The following is a 13176-nucleotide window of genomic DNA, read 5'->3' as shown; positions in this document are numbered from 1 at the left end:
ATCTCAAAGAGTCAAGAGGGCTGAGCAAGGATAGGTTTAGAGAATTCCTCCTTTTGAGCTTGATATAAAACTTCAGGGACTAGATTTGAACTACCATTTCCTTAGTGGTCAATGGTGCTATCCTATGTTTAAGTTTGGGCTTTCCAGATAGCTCAGTTGGTAAAGAATCCACCTGCAATGCAGGTGACCTCGGTTCGATTCCCGGGTTGGGAAGATCCCCTATAGAAGGGAAAAGCTACCCACTCCAGTATTCTGGCCTGGAGAATACCATGGACTCTATAGTCCATGGGGTCACAAAGAGTCGGACATGACTGAGTGACTTTCACTTACTTACTTACTTAAAGTTGGACTAAGAGCCTCAGTAACAGAATCCATTTGTTTCTATATACTTCTGCTTATGTATTGAAAACATACTTTGGATTTGTATTAATAAAAATCCTCTTGCCTATAATAAACTAACAGTCTGTTCAAAATTGTTATGACTCTTAGAACAAAAACTAGTAAACATAAGGAACTGGCAGCAAAGCCTGGAAAGCTGTCATGTAGGCAGGAGAATAAAAAAAAAAAAAAAAGATTTCTGTAATGGGGCTATTCACACCCAAAATACTGCATTAAGTTAGCACAGAAAGCAGAGACATCACTTTGCTGACAAAGGTCAGTATAGACAAAGCTATGGCTTTTCCAGTAGTCATGTATGGATGTGAGAATTGGACCATAAAAAAGGCTGAGTGCTGAAGAATTGATGCTTTCAAATTGTGGTGCTGGAGAGTCCCTTGGACAGCAAGGAGATCAAACCAGTCAATCTTAAAGGAAGTCATTCCTGAATATTCATTATAAAGACCAATGAGGAAGCTCCAATATTCTGGCCAACCTGATGTGAAGAGCCGACTCCTTGAAAAGACCTTGATACTGGGAAAGACTGAGACAGGAAGAGAAGGGGGTGACAAAGGATAAGATGGTTGGGTGGCATCACTGACTCAACAAACATGAGTTTGAGCAATCTCTGGGGAAGAGTGGAGGACAGGGAAATCTGGCATGCTGCAATCCCTGGGGTCACAGAGTCAGACACAGCTTAGCAACTGAACAACAAGCACACATATTAGGCCAACAGTCAAAGATAAGTTAACACCTATGCAGCATATTCTCTTTTGACACATTAAAGAATGTTTGGGGGCACCCCAGGGAAAGCCATTTTATTCTGCTCTAATCCTTGAATCTTCTCATATGTTTTGCATTTATTATACAACATCCAAAACATTATATAACATCCAAAATGAAATGTTTTGAATAAAAACAAATAATTTATTCTAATCTACTATGACATATAAACTGAGACATTCAATATATATATATATATATATATATATATATATATATATCTTTTTGCTTTTCTTACTACCAGAGATCATAAATGATAGAACTACATTATTATTCTTAGGCTAAGTATGACATATGAAAGAAAGCTATCCCTAATATGTTTTGTTCTTAGGTGACTAGGTCCCTTCCCACAAAACTGACTTTGGACAAGTCCAGGCATCCCAACTCATGAGCCAAATCTGCAAAGTGATGTGTAGTAGCTTCCCATGACAGAATGGGTTTATGGTTGTTTGACACTATTCTTATAAGGGCTAGGTCCCTTAATGCTCCTCCCCTGACTTCCTGCCCATCTCCATGAGACCTCTTCCTGAATGGGCAAAATTATCTTTTGATAAGAACTTTAGTGCAAAATCTAAGAATTAACTGAAAGTGAACTTTAAAGAAGAAAAAATGGGCAAAGAGGGACATTAATATCAGTAAATGATTGCATAGTTTTTTTCTACTATGAAACATTTAAAATTATCACTAATATGCTGCTTTATCAATGAGTTTTATGATACATACTTTTTCTTGCAAGCAGTTTTGTAGGAGATGCTGTTGTCTGTAAAGTCAAGAAAGGTTGATACTTTTGTTATTATTTAGGATCAAGAATTTATGTAGCTTTTTCCAAAACTTATAATCACTGAATCATTTTTTTTTCTCTTTATATCTGAAAGTTTGTTTTTTTTTTTTTAAACAGAAATCAAAAGAATAAATTTTATTTCTATCCCCCACCACCTACTTCTCCTTCCTTTTTTGATACTGGCCCATATGCCTTAATACTCAGAAGCAGAATTATAACTGTTGCATAAAAATGTCTATTTGAAAATTCTACTTCTGACCCGCCTTAGACATTCCTGCTGTGTTGTCTGCTGGGAAAGGACACAGACTTGGAGGGAGGTGAGCTAGTCTTTCATGTTTGTTAAAAGGCAGCATGAAGTGACAAGACATCTGACCAGAGCTTCTGGATAATCCTTAATTTACTCTTTCAAATCCCATGGTTTTACCCATGCTTTCATCAAACGGCAAGGAATTATGTGATAACTATTCAATAACTGTGGGTTAAAATAATACATTTCTAGCCCTCTTAAATACAAATTTAGACACAGCCCTTTTCTATGTATGACAATATTGTATCATGTATTCTAGTCATATTTTTATCATGATAATGAAATTAACAATGCAGTTTTCTCACTGGTAACAAGAACTCAATGAAAATTATAGAACTGTTAATAAAACAAAATCTAAGACTTTAGTTCTTATTTATTTTTGTATATTTCAGGTATTTATTTTCATGTATTTCAGTATAGGTCCTTTGCTTATCTTTTTCCTAATTACTTAAAATAAAATCGATACACCTTTTTACTTTTTCTAGGCCTGTACTTTACATTATAAAACCAGACACTGAGTTTGTGTTGAGTGATGAGACATGGACTCCTGATCCAACAACAATGAGCATTGCTGACCTAGGAGGAAGACCACTTGCAAAGGAAACAGATTTGGAATGAAATCAGTGTTCGCGTGCTCATAAACTGTATTCTCCCAAGATCTCTGGAGAATATGTATACAGTTAAATAGATGCTTTCAGAAGGGTGACGAGATGGCAGAGTAGAAGGACTTGTGGTCATCTTCTCTCACAAAAACACAAAAGAGGCAACTAACTGCTGAATAATCATCCACAGAAAAGACTAGATCCTATGAAAAAAAGGTATTCTACATCTAAAGACATAGAAGAAGCCACAACGAGACAGTAAGCGTGCTTTTGTGATATAATCAAATCCCATATCCACTGGGTTGGTGACCCACAGACTTGAAACATATTGCAGAGTTTATCCTAGAGGTCTGAAAATTCTGAGCCCCACATCAGGCTTCCCTGCCTAGGGGTCTGGCATCACAAGTAGAAGCCCCCACAGAATTTGGTTTAAAGGCCAACAAGGCTTAACTGCAGAAGCTCCTAGGACTAGGGGAAACAGAGACTCCACTCTTGGAGGGTGCATGCAAGGTTTCACATGCACTAGGACCCAGAACAAGGCAGAATCTCCATAGGAATCTGGGCCAAACCTACCTGTGGGTTTTTAAAGGTCTCCCTGGAGTTGGCGGAAGTCCCAGGGAAGTCCTCAGTGTGAGCTCTCCAGGAGGTCACCATTTTGGCACTGAGAGTTGGCCCTATCCAACAGCCTGCAGGCTTCAGTGCTGGGATACCTCAGGCCAAACAACCGACAAAATGGGAACACAGCCCCACTCATCAACAGAGAGGTTGGCTAAAGTTGTCCTGAGGCCCCTGGCACAGCCCTGTCCACCACAGGCATAAAATCCAGCACCACCCACCAGTGAGCACTTACCAGACCCTCCCAACAGGAAGCCTGCATAAGCCCCTAGACTAACCTCACCCACCAGGGACAGACAACAGAAGCAAGAAGTATGATCCTATAGCCTGTGGAACACAAACCACTAACACAGAAAGTGAAACAAAATGAGCCATCAGAGAACTATGTTCTAGATGAAGAAACAAGATGAAACCCCAGAAGAAAAGTAAGTGATGTAGAGATAGATAATCTACCTGAAAGAAAATTCAGAATAATGTTAACAAAGATGATCCAAGAGCTTGGAAAAAGAATGAGGGTATAGACTGAGAAGATATAAGAAATGTTTAGAAAGTGCTAGAAGATTTAAAGAACAGAGATAAAATAACTAAAATAAAAAATACACTAGAAGGAACCAATAGCAGAATAAATAAGGCAAAAGGATGAATAAGTAAATTGGAAGACAGACTGTTGGAAATCACTGCTGCAGAACAATAAAGAAAAAAGAATGAAATGACAGTCTAAGTGATTTCTGGGACATTAAATACATCAACATTCCAATTATAGGGGTCCCAGGAAGAGGAGAAAGGGCCTGGGAGATGATAGCTAGAAAAATCCCTAACATGGGAAAGGAAACACTCAAGTCCAGGAAGTGCAGAGTCCCATACAGAATAAGCCAAGGAGGAATGCACAGAGACACATACCAAACTGATAAAACTTTAAGACAGAGAAAATAATTAAAGCAGCAAGGGAAAAGCAAAAAATAACATACAAGGGAATCTGCATAAGGTTATCAGCTGATTTGTCAGAAGAAACTCTGCAGTCACAAGGGAGTGGCATGAGAAAAACCTACCAACAAGAATACTCTACCCAACAAGGCCCTTGTTCAGATTTGAAGGAGAAGTCAAGAGCTTTACAGACAAGCAGAAGCTAACATAATTCAGTACCACCTAACAAGCTTTACAACAATGCTAGAGGAACTTCTCTAGGTGGAGAGGATAAGGCCACACCTAGAAACAAGAGAACTATGAATGAATGGAAAAGCTCACCAGCAAAGGCAAACCTAAAGGTAGGAAATCATTTGCACACAAATATGATATCAAAATAAGCAATTGTGAAGGGAATAATGATCAAAACTATGATTTAAGAACTTCCAACAGACAAACATCCAGGATCAAACAGCTTCACTGACGAATTCTAAAAAGTATTTAGAGAAGAATTAATACCTATCCTTCTGAAACTATTCCAAAAAATTGCCGCAACAAGGTATCTTTAAAAAAGAACACCTCACAATCACTTAGGCATGGTTTTCTTCTTGTCATATCTACCTAATATCTAGCATTATGCTTCAAATATAAATTCCTATTTAAAATCTTTTGGATATGGGCCTACTCATGTAATTCAAAATGAAGCCTTTGTGCAGGCCATTAATGGACTTCTAACACTGGTTTCTATTTTCGTTCCATAAATTATTCTTATATATTTCTGTTAGGTATTCATCACGTACTCCAACTTGATCATACCACTATCCCTCCTAAACAGTGTTGCCCAGTAGATAAACTATAAATTTCTGATAGTATACAAAGTAGCAAGCACTTTTACTGTCTTCTTTACTGTTACTCCTTACAACTTCCATCCCAATAATATAAACGTACTCATTATCTAAGTGTAATGCTTAATTATTGAAACTTAATTATAAAAATCATTGAAGTTTATCCACAATGCTATATTTACTTTGTCTTCATTCTCTTGGTTTTGAACTTCCAAGTCTATTTTATAAGTCTTGCTGTTTTTAGTATTAACGTTAGAGAAAATAGAACTAATCAATAGAGGAAAGGGAGGGATAGAGAAGGTGGATGGTAGAATACATGTAATCATTCCACAGTAAAGTTTTATGAAGTCTGGAGTGAAATCAGAATGAGAAGAATGTGAATATGTATGATTGGTAGAGTCAGATGAGAAAACATTATTAGCTGTGTTTTGTTGGTATTCTTATGGGATGTTAGGCTGGTTGGGTGCAGCTAAAAGTTATTTTTCCCTGTCAATCTGGAAGGGAGTGGTGAAAAAGCTCCAAATAGTGCACAGAGTTACTCACCTTACTGAGTAATACATGAACCGTGAACTTTGAGGTGTTCACGCTGGTTTTAGGAAAGGCAGAGGAACCAGAGATCAAATTGCTAACATCTGCTGGATAATCAAAGAGCAAGAGAGTTCCAGAAAAACATCTATTTCTGCTTTATTGACTATGCCAAAGTCTTTGACTGTGTGGATCACAATCACTGTGGAAAATTCTGAAAGAGATGGGAATACCAGACCACCTGACCTGCCTCTTGAGAAACCTGTATGCAGGTCAGGAAGCAACATTTAGAACTGGACATGGAACAACAGACTGGCTCCAAATAGGAAAAGGAGTACGTCAAGGCTGTATATTGTCACCCTACTTATTTAACTTACATGCAGAGTACATCATGAGAAACTCTGGGCTGGAAGAAGCACAAGCTGGAATAAAGAATGCTGGGAGAAATATCAATAACCTCAGTTATGCAGATGACATCACCCTTATGGCAGAAAGTGAAGAAGAACTAAAGAGCCTCTTGAGGAAAGTGAAAGAGGAGAGTGAAAAAAGTTGTCTTAAAGCCCAACATTCATAAAACTAAGATCATGGCATCTGGTCCCATCACTTCATGGGAAATAGATGGGGAAACAGTGGCTGACTTTATTTTTTGGGGCTCCAAAATCACTGCAGATGGTGACTGTAGCCATGAAATTAAAAGACGCTTACTCTTTGGAAGGAAAGTTATGACCAACCTAGAGAGCATATTAAAAAGCAGAGACATTACTTTGCCAACAAAGGCCCATCCAGTCAAAGCTATGGTTTTTCCAGTGGTCAGTGAGAGTTGGACTATAAGGAAAGCTGAGTGCAGAAATATTGATGCTTTTGAACTGTGGTGTTGGAGAAGATTCTTGAGAGTCCCTTGGACTTCAAAGAGATCCAACCAGTCCATCCTAAAGGAGATCAGTCCTGGGTATTCATTGGAAGGACTGATGTTGAAGCTGAAACTCCAATATTTTGGCCACCTGATGCGAAGAGCTGACTCATTGGAAAAGACTGTGATGCTGGGAAAGATTAAGGGCAGGAGGAGAAGGCAAGGACAGAGGATGAGATGGTTGGATGGCATCACCAACTCAATGGACATGGGTTTAGGTAAACTCTGGGAGTTGGTGATGGACAGGGAGGCCTGGCATGCTGTGGCTCATAGGGTCGCAAAGAGTCAGACATGACTTGATCGACTGAGTTGAACTGAAGCTGGATCTTATTTTGGTAATTGATTTTTTTTTTAAGGTAACAGTGTTTGGTTTAAAATAATAGTCTTTCAGCTCTAACACTGAGAAAGCCATTCTAGACACCAACAGAAACAGATCATCACCAGTTTGAAGAATAAAACTCCCAGAGGTACCCCAAATCTCTTTTCCAAAGACTGGCAAGTTCCATTATTAGAGGTTATTATTTTGGATTATATGGCAAACACATTTTAGGATAACAATGACTAATTAAAAATTTAAAAATTAAAACTAATCTACCATCCTTAGGAAGCCAGTAATCTCAAAAGTTTCAAGGAATGGTAAATATTTAAAAGGGGATAAACGCAAAGAGGCAAGTCTAGATTCTGGGAAGCTACCTGAAGAGGAGAGGTCATATTTGAATGTGGCATGAAGACTCTAAATATAGGGTGAGGGTAGACCACAGTGGGATAAGGAAATAGCGAAGGAAAAGGAAAAATATTCACTTTGTCTACTTTACAATTTAACCTTAGTGATGAGAATTTGCAAAAGACATCAGTTCACTAAATCTAAGTAGAACTACAAGAATGGAGGATCCCATGCAATTATTTGCTTTTTAACATCACTCATGTACTTTTTAGAATATTCATTTATAAATATATATTAATTTTCTTAGATACTTACGTATTTGAGAAAACACAAGAAGGGAAAATACCCTGGGTTGTGCCAGAAGCCTGAAGTCCTATTTAGCAGAAAAAGAAAACAATTACTTTGCATCCTTCCCCAACAAATTATAAAATGGCAATTAATGTCCTTTAATAGGTCTTTATTCTGTTATCAGTCTTGTTTAAAAGCCTCCAGAGACTCTCCACAATGAAATCTAAATTCCTTAGCAAGGCATAAGATATACCGTACAATCTGATGTTCTTTCTTAGGTCTCTAGGGTCTTCACTGACTAGTCCTCCATATTTATTCTATTGATCAGAGGCACAGAATAACTTACTTCCTAAATGTATCATATTTTCCATGCCTCTGGGCCCTTGTTTTTCCATTTTCTCTATCTGGAGCACCCTATGCCCTCTTTTAACTTACCTTTTTGGTCTCATTCAGCTTATGTTAACTCTTCTAGAAAGACTTCTTTGAAACTAAGTAAATGAATATTAGGACTTCCCTCATAGCTCAGTTGTTAAAAAGTCTGCCTGCAATGCAGGAGACCCAGGTTCGATTCCTGGGTTGGGAAGATCCCCTGGAGAAAGAAATGGCAACCCACTCCAGTACTCTTGCCTGGAGAATCCCATGGACAGAGGAGCCTGGCAGGTTACAGTCTATGGGGGTCTCAAGAGTCGGACATAACTGAGTGACTAAGCACCCACAGCACAAATGAATATTCTTCTCTGGTGCTCCTAAAGTATTCTATCTGTTTCTATTATAAAACTTATGCTATATTGAAATTAAAGGTTTGCTCTTCTGTCTTCCTGATTATGATATAAATCTATCATTATATCCCCAACATTAATTTTTTGAGAATACTATTTAATTAATGTTTCCTCAAAATTTATTCATTGATTTGTTGGCCACTAATCTTCTCTCACTCGAATATCATCTAATTTGCCTTGCATGTAATCCAGTAAGTTTCCATTATTGGGTTTTATTAAGTTGGTGCAAAAATAATTGAGGTTTAACATTGAACTTTACAGTTTGATCCTGGAATACCTTCTTAAATAAATGTGGTTATAACTGATATACATCATTTTAATGCACATTTCTCACTTTATTATTATTATTTTTTTTGCTAACTATTTGTTACTTGCTTCTTATTTTAGACTATAAAAATGATGTTAGACAAAAAGCAAATTTGAGCAGTTTTCTTATTTGAGTTCAAAATGGGTCCCAAGGCAGGGGAGACAATTCGCAACAGCAACATACATCTGGCTCAGGAACTGCTAACGAATGTACACTGTGGTAGTAGTGGTTCAAGAAGTTTTGCAAAGGAGATGAGAGCTTTGAAGATGAGAAGCATAGTGGTTGGCCATTGGAAGCTGATAACCACCATACAGAGCCATCATCGAAGCTGACCCTCTTACAACTACATGAGAAATTGCCAAAGAACTACATTCTACAGTCATTTGGCATTTGAAGCAAGTTGAAAAGGTGAAAAACCTTGAAAAGTGAGTGCCTCATGAACTGACCACAAATCAAAAGATCATAGTTTTGAAGTGTCATCTTCTCTTATTCTGCACAAAACAATGAACCATTTCTCTATCAGAGTGTGACATGTGAATAAAAGTGGATTTCATACAACTGTCAATGACTTGCTCAATGGCTGGATGAAGAAGCAGCTCTGAATCACTTCCCAAAGTCAAACTTGCATCAAAAAAAAAAAAAAAAAAAAAAAATGGTCATTGTTTGGTGGTTTGACAACCTTCTGACCCACTGTAGCTTTCTGAATCCCAGCAAAACCATTACATCTGAGAAGTATGCTCAGGTAATTGATGCTGCTGCTGCTAAGTGGCTTCAGTCATGTCCGACTCTGTGCGACTCCGTAGACTGCAGCCCACCAGGCTCCCCCGTCCCTAGGATTCTTCAGGCAAGAACACTGGAGTGGGTTGCCATTTCCTTCTCCAATGCATAAAAGTGAAAAGTGAAAGTGAAGTCGCTCAGTTGTGTCTGACTCTTAGCAACCCCATGGACTGCAGCCTACCTGGCTCCTCCATCCATGGGATTTTCCAGGAAAGAGTACTGGAGTGGGGTTCCATTGTCTTCTCCACAGGAAATTGGTGAGATGCACCAAAAACTGCAACACCTGCAACTGGTATTGGTGAACAGAATAGGCCCAATTCTTATTCACAACAACACCCAGCTGCAATTATTCTCCACAATAATGCCCTACTGCACAACACACAACCAATACTTCAAAAGTTGAATGAATTAGGCTATGAACTTTTGCCTCATCTGCCATATTTACCGGACCTCCTGCCAACTGACTACCACTTCAAGCATCTCAACAACTTTTTGCAGGGAAAATGCTTCCATAACCAGTAGGAGACAGAAAATGCTTTCTAAGAGTTCACTGAATTCTGGAGCATGGATTTCTGCACTACAGAAATAAACCAACTTATTTCTTATTGGCAAAAACATGTTGATTATAATGGCTCCTATTTTGATTAATAAAGATGTGCTTGAGACTAATTATAATGATTTAAATTTCATGGTCTGAAACCGCAATTGCTTTTGTACCACATCATGCAAAGAGTTGACTCATTGGAAAAGACCCTGATGCTGGGAGGGACTGGGGGCAGGAGAAGAAGGGGATGACAGAGGATGAGATGGCTCGACGTCATCACCGACTCAATGGACATGAGTTTGGGTAAACTCCAGGAGTTGGTGATGGACAGGGAGGCCTGGCGTGCTGCAGTTCATGGGGTTGCAAAGAGTAAGACATGACTGAGTGACTGAACTGAACTGAACTGAAATGAATAGTAAAGATTCTGGACACAGGTGACAGGAAGTTTTTACATACATCTCTTGCCTGGCAAATCCCATGGACGGAGAAGCCTGGTAGGCTGCAGTCCATTGAGTGGCTAGGAGTTGGACACGACTGAGTGACTTCACTTTCACTTTTCACTTTCATACATTGTAGAAGGAAATGGCAACCCACTCCAGTATTCTTGCCTGGAGAATCCCAGGGATGGGGGAGCCTGGTGGGCTGCCGTCTACGAGGTTGCACAGAGTCGGACACGACTGAAAAGACTTAGCAGCAGCAGCAGCTACAGGCACAGTGGATTTAGTGTTTGTTAATTATACAAATGTAGAAATGAATAAAAATTTTAGACAAAAAGAATGTGTTGGATACAGAAAAGTATTAGAACTTAGAGCCTGTCCAAAGTCAAGTTTAAGAGGTAATTCTTGTTTCTTCCAATGAATGAGTAACAAATAGGTAACAATGGTGTATATAAAAAGTCTTACTTAAATCCTATGGACCTTTTTGAGTTTGTGTAGATATATTTGTTGTGTGTGTTCATATTCTGAGAAGTAGTACTTCAATTTAAGATTTCAAAGAACTGAGAAATTAAGTGTGAGGATAATACAATTTTAAAAGCAAAATAAAAAACTCTTCTATGGTTTTCATTAATATGCTGTAGTAAATAGAAATATTTTCCTAGAATTCTGTATAAAACATTATAGCTATCTTCTTTAAAAAGCTAAGGTTTCAAGGAGGAAAGAGAAGTCTTTTAGAGTAAAAAACTGGGGGAACGTAAATATAGAACTATAAGGAAATGTTGAAGCTGATGCCTACTCTCTGCCCATCGCCCATAACTGTAAACTTAATGGAGAGCCAGAGAATTAAAATAAATCAGGCTCAAGTCATATGGGAAATTGAAACTTAGAGCTTGTAAAAACATATTGGATCCCACAGAGCTACACTCTTGGTGAAAGAGTTGTCTTTAAAAAAAATTCATGGCACAGAGATGCACATGATGCCAAGGCACAAACACGTTATGCCTTGGTGTCAGTGTGGAAGAGGGAGAAAAGGAGAAAATAAAAATATATCTTAATAATTCACAACCACAGGTTATCTCTTATGTGATTTTCAGGTGCAAATTCACTGTATGGGCCATAAAACTCCAAATGAGAAATTAAAATGAACCTGTATTTATAGCTCTCCCAGATGCCTAGCAGAAGCATATTAAAAAACTAACAGCTTTATTAAAGTATAATATTCTTAGAACTCTACATATTTAATGTGTTCAGTTTCAGTTTCTACATAGTAATACATCATATCAAAGTATAGAATTCTGTCATAAATGAACTAACATATAAAACACATCCCTGTCATACACATAGACAAATATAAAAAAAAATTAATGTGCCTGTTATCAGGAATAAGAAATATTAAAATTAGATCCCAGAAATTTCATATATCTGAATTATCAGATATTTAAAATATATGCATTTCATATGTTTAAATACATAAAGAAGTAATTGGAAATCATAGAACCTATCAAAAAATCCAGTCAAATCTGGAAAATGAGAAATTTTATAATGTATAAAATACATTTTATATATTAATAAATATATTTTTTATTAAATAAATATAAAAAACATATTTATAATATACAATGTATATATTTATTCTAATAAAATAAAAGTGCATTGAATTAATACAATAGTAAAATAGATATAACTGAAGAGAGAATGGTTTAAGTGGAAGACAGACTTAAGAAATTAACCAGAATTCTATAGAAAAATGGAAAATACAGTGGTTTTTAGAGTATGTATAAGTAGAAAGGGAAATAAACAGACAGAGACACATGCATACACATACATACGTATTTGGAATTTTAGGAGGAAAAAAATAAAATGAGAAGAGGCAATATAGGAGAGAAATATAGCTGATACATATCTGGAACTGCTCATCATAGTGATACTAAAGTGAAACAAGATCTTAAAAGCAGCCTGTGGTGTGTGTGTGTGGCAGAGGGTGGGAAGGTCAGGGAGATAGATAATCACTTACATGAAATTAAGTAGAATGGAATGTAGATAATTTAAATAGAACGATCTCTTTAAAGTGCTAAAAAAAATAACTGAGAACTGGTATACCCAGCCATAATTAATTAAATCCTATAACAAACAAAATATAGTTCTATCAAATAAAATCAGAGTTTACTAACCAAACATATTCATTAATGACATTTCTAAAGAATTGATATACTTTAGGAAGAATGAAGGTGATTCCATAAAGTATGAAGTACAAAAAGGAATGATGAACAACAACAAAATAATAAATATCTGAGTAAATATAAATAAAACTTGACTGTATGAAAAACAGGAGAGTAGTTTAATTTTGAATGTTTTACCAGATAAACTATTAGATAAATATAGGATTGTGATTATAAGTAAAATGTACCCACTTTGAAATATTCTAACTTTAAGTATGCAAGTTAAAATTTAAGGATAATTGTCAAAAGAAATATAGTATATAATTTCCAAAACAGTAGAGGGAAAACTGTATTTAAAATACATTTAATATTCTAAATGAAAGGAAGAAATAAGAAGTTAAAAAATATATAATATGCTTAATTTAAACATATATATTATATATATATTAAAAAGGAGAATCAGCTTCAAGCAAAGGAAGGAAAAATCTCCCAAAGATCTATAATTAACATAAATATAACTAGTTTACTTCAGTTAAAAATTAGAAATGCTAATACTGAATGCCATGAAGGAAAAC

General features: G+C 36.7%; 1 protein-coding gene across 1 annotated transcript in view; it reads right to left on the bottom strand.

Annotated features, from left to right (window-relative positions):
* Positions 1 to 13176, bottom strand: part of FSIP2 (fibrous sheath interacting protein 2) — a 161318-nt gene that overhangs the window by 53522 nt on the left and 94620 nt on the right. Inside the window, 2 exon segments of the mRNA XM_070360818.1 lie at positions 1882 to 1918; positions 7626 to 7683. Of these exon segments, the coding sequence (XP_070216919.1) occupies positions 1882 to 1918; positions 7626 to 7683 (95 nt within the window).

Source organism: Bos mutus, chromosome 2, assembly GCF_027580195.1.
Source record: "Bos mutus isolate GX-2022 chromosome 2, NWIPB_WYAK_1.1, whole genome shotgun sequence".
Taxonomy (NCBI): domain Eukaryota; kingdom Metazoa; phylum Chordata; class Mammalia; order Artiodactyla; family Bovidae; genus Bos; species Bos mutus.
The sequence above is the reverse complement of the archived record's forward strand: the minus strand, read 5'-3'. Positions and strand labels throughout refer to the sequence as shown.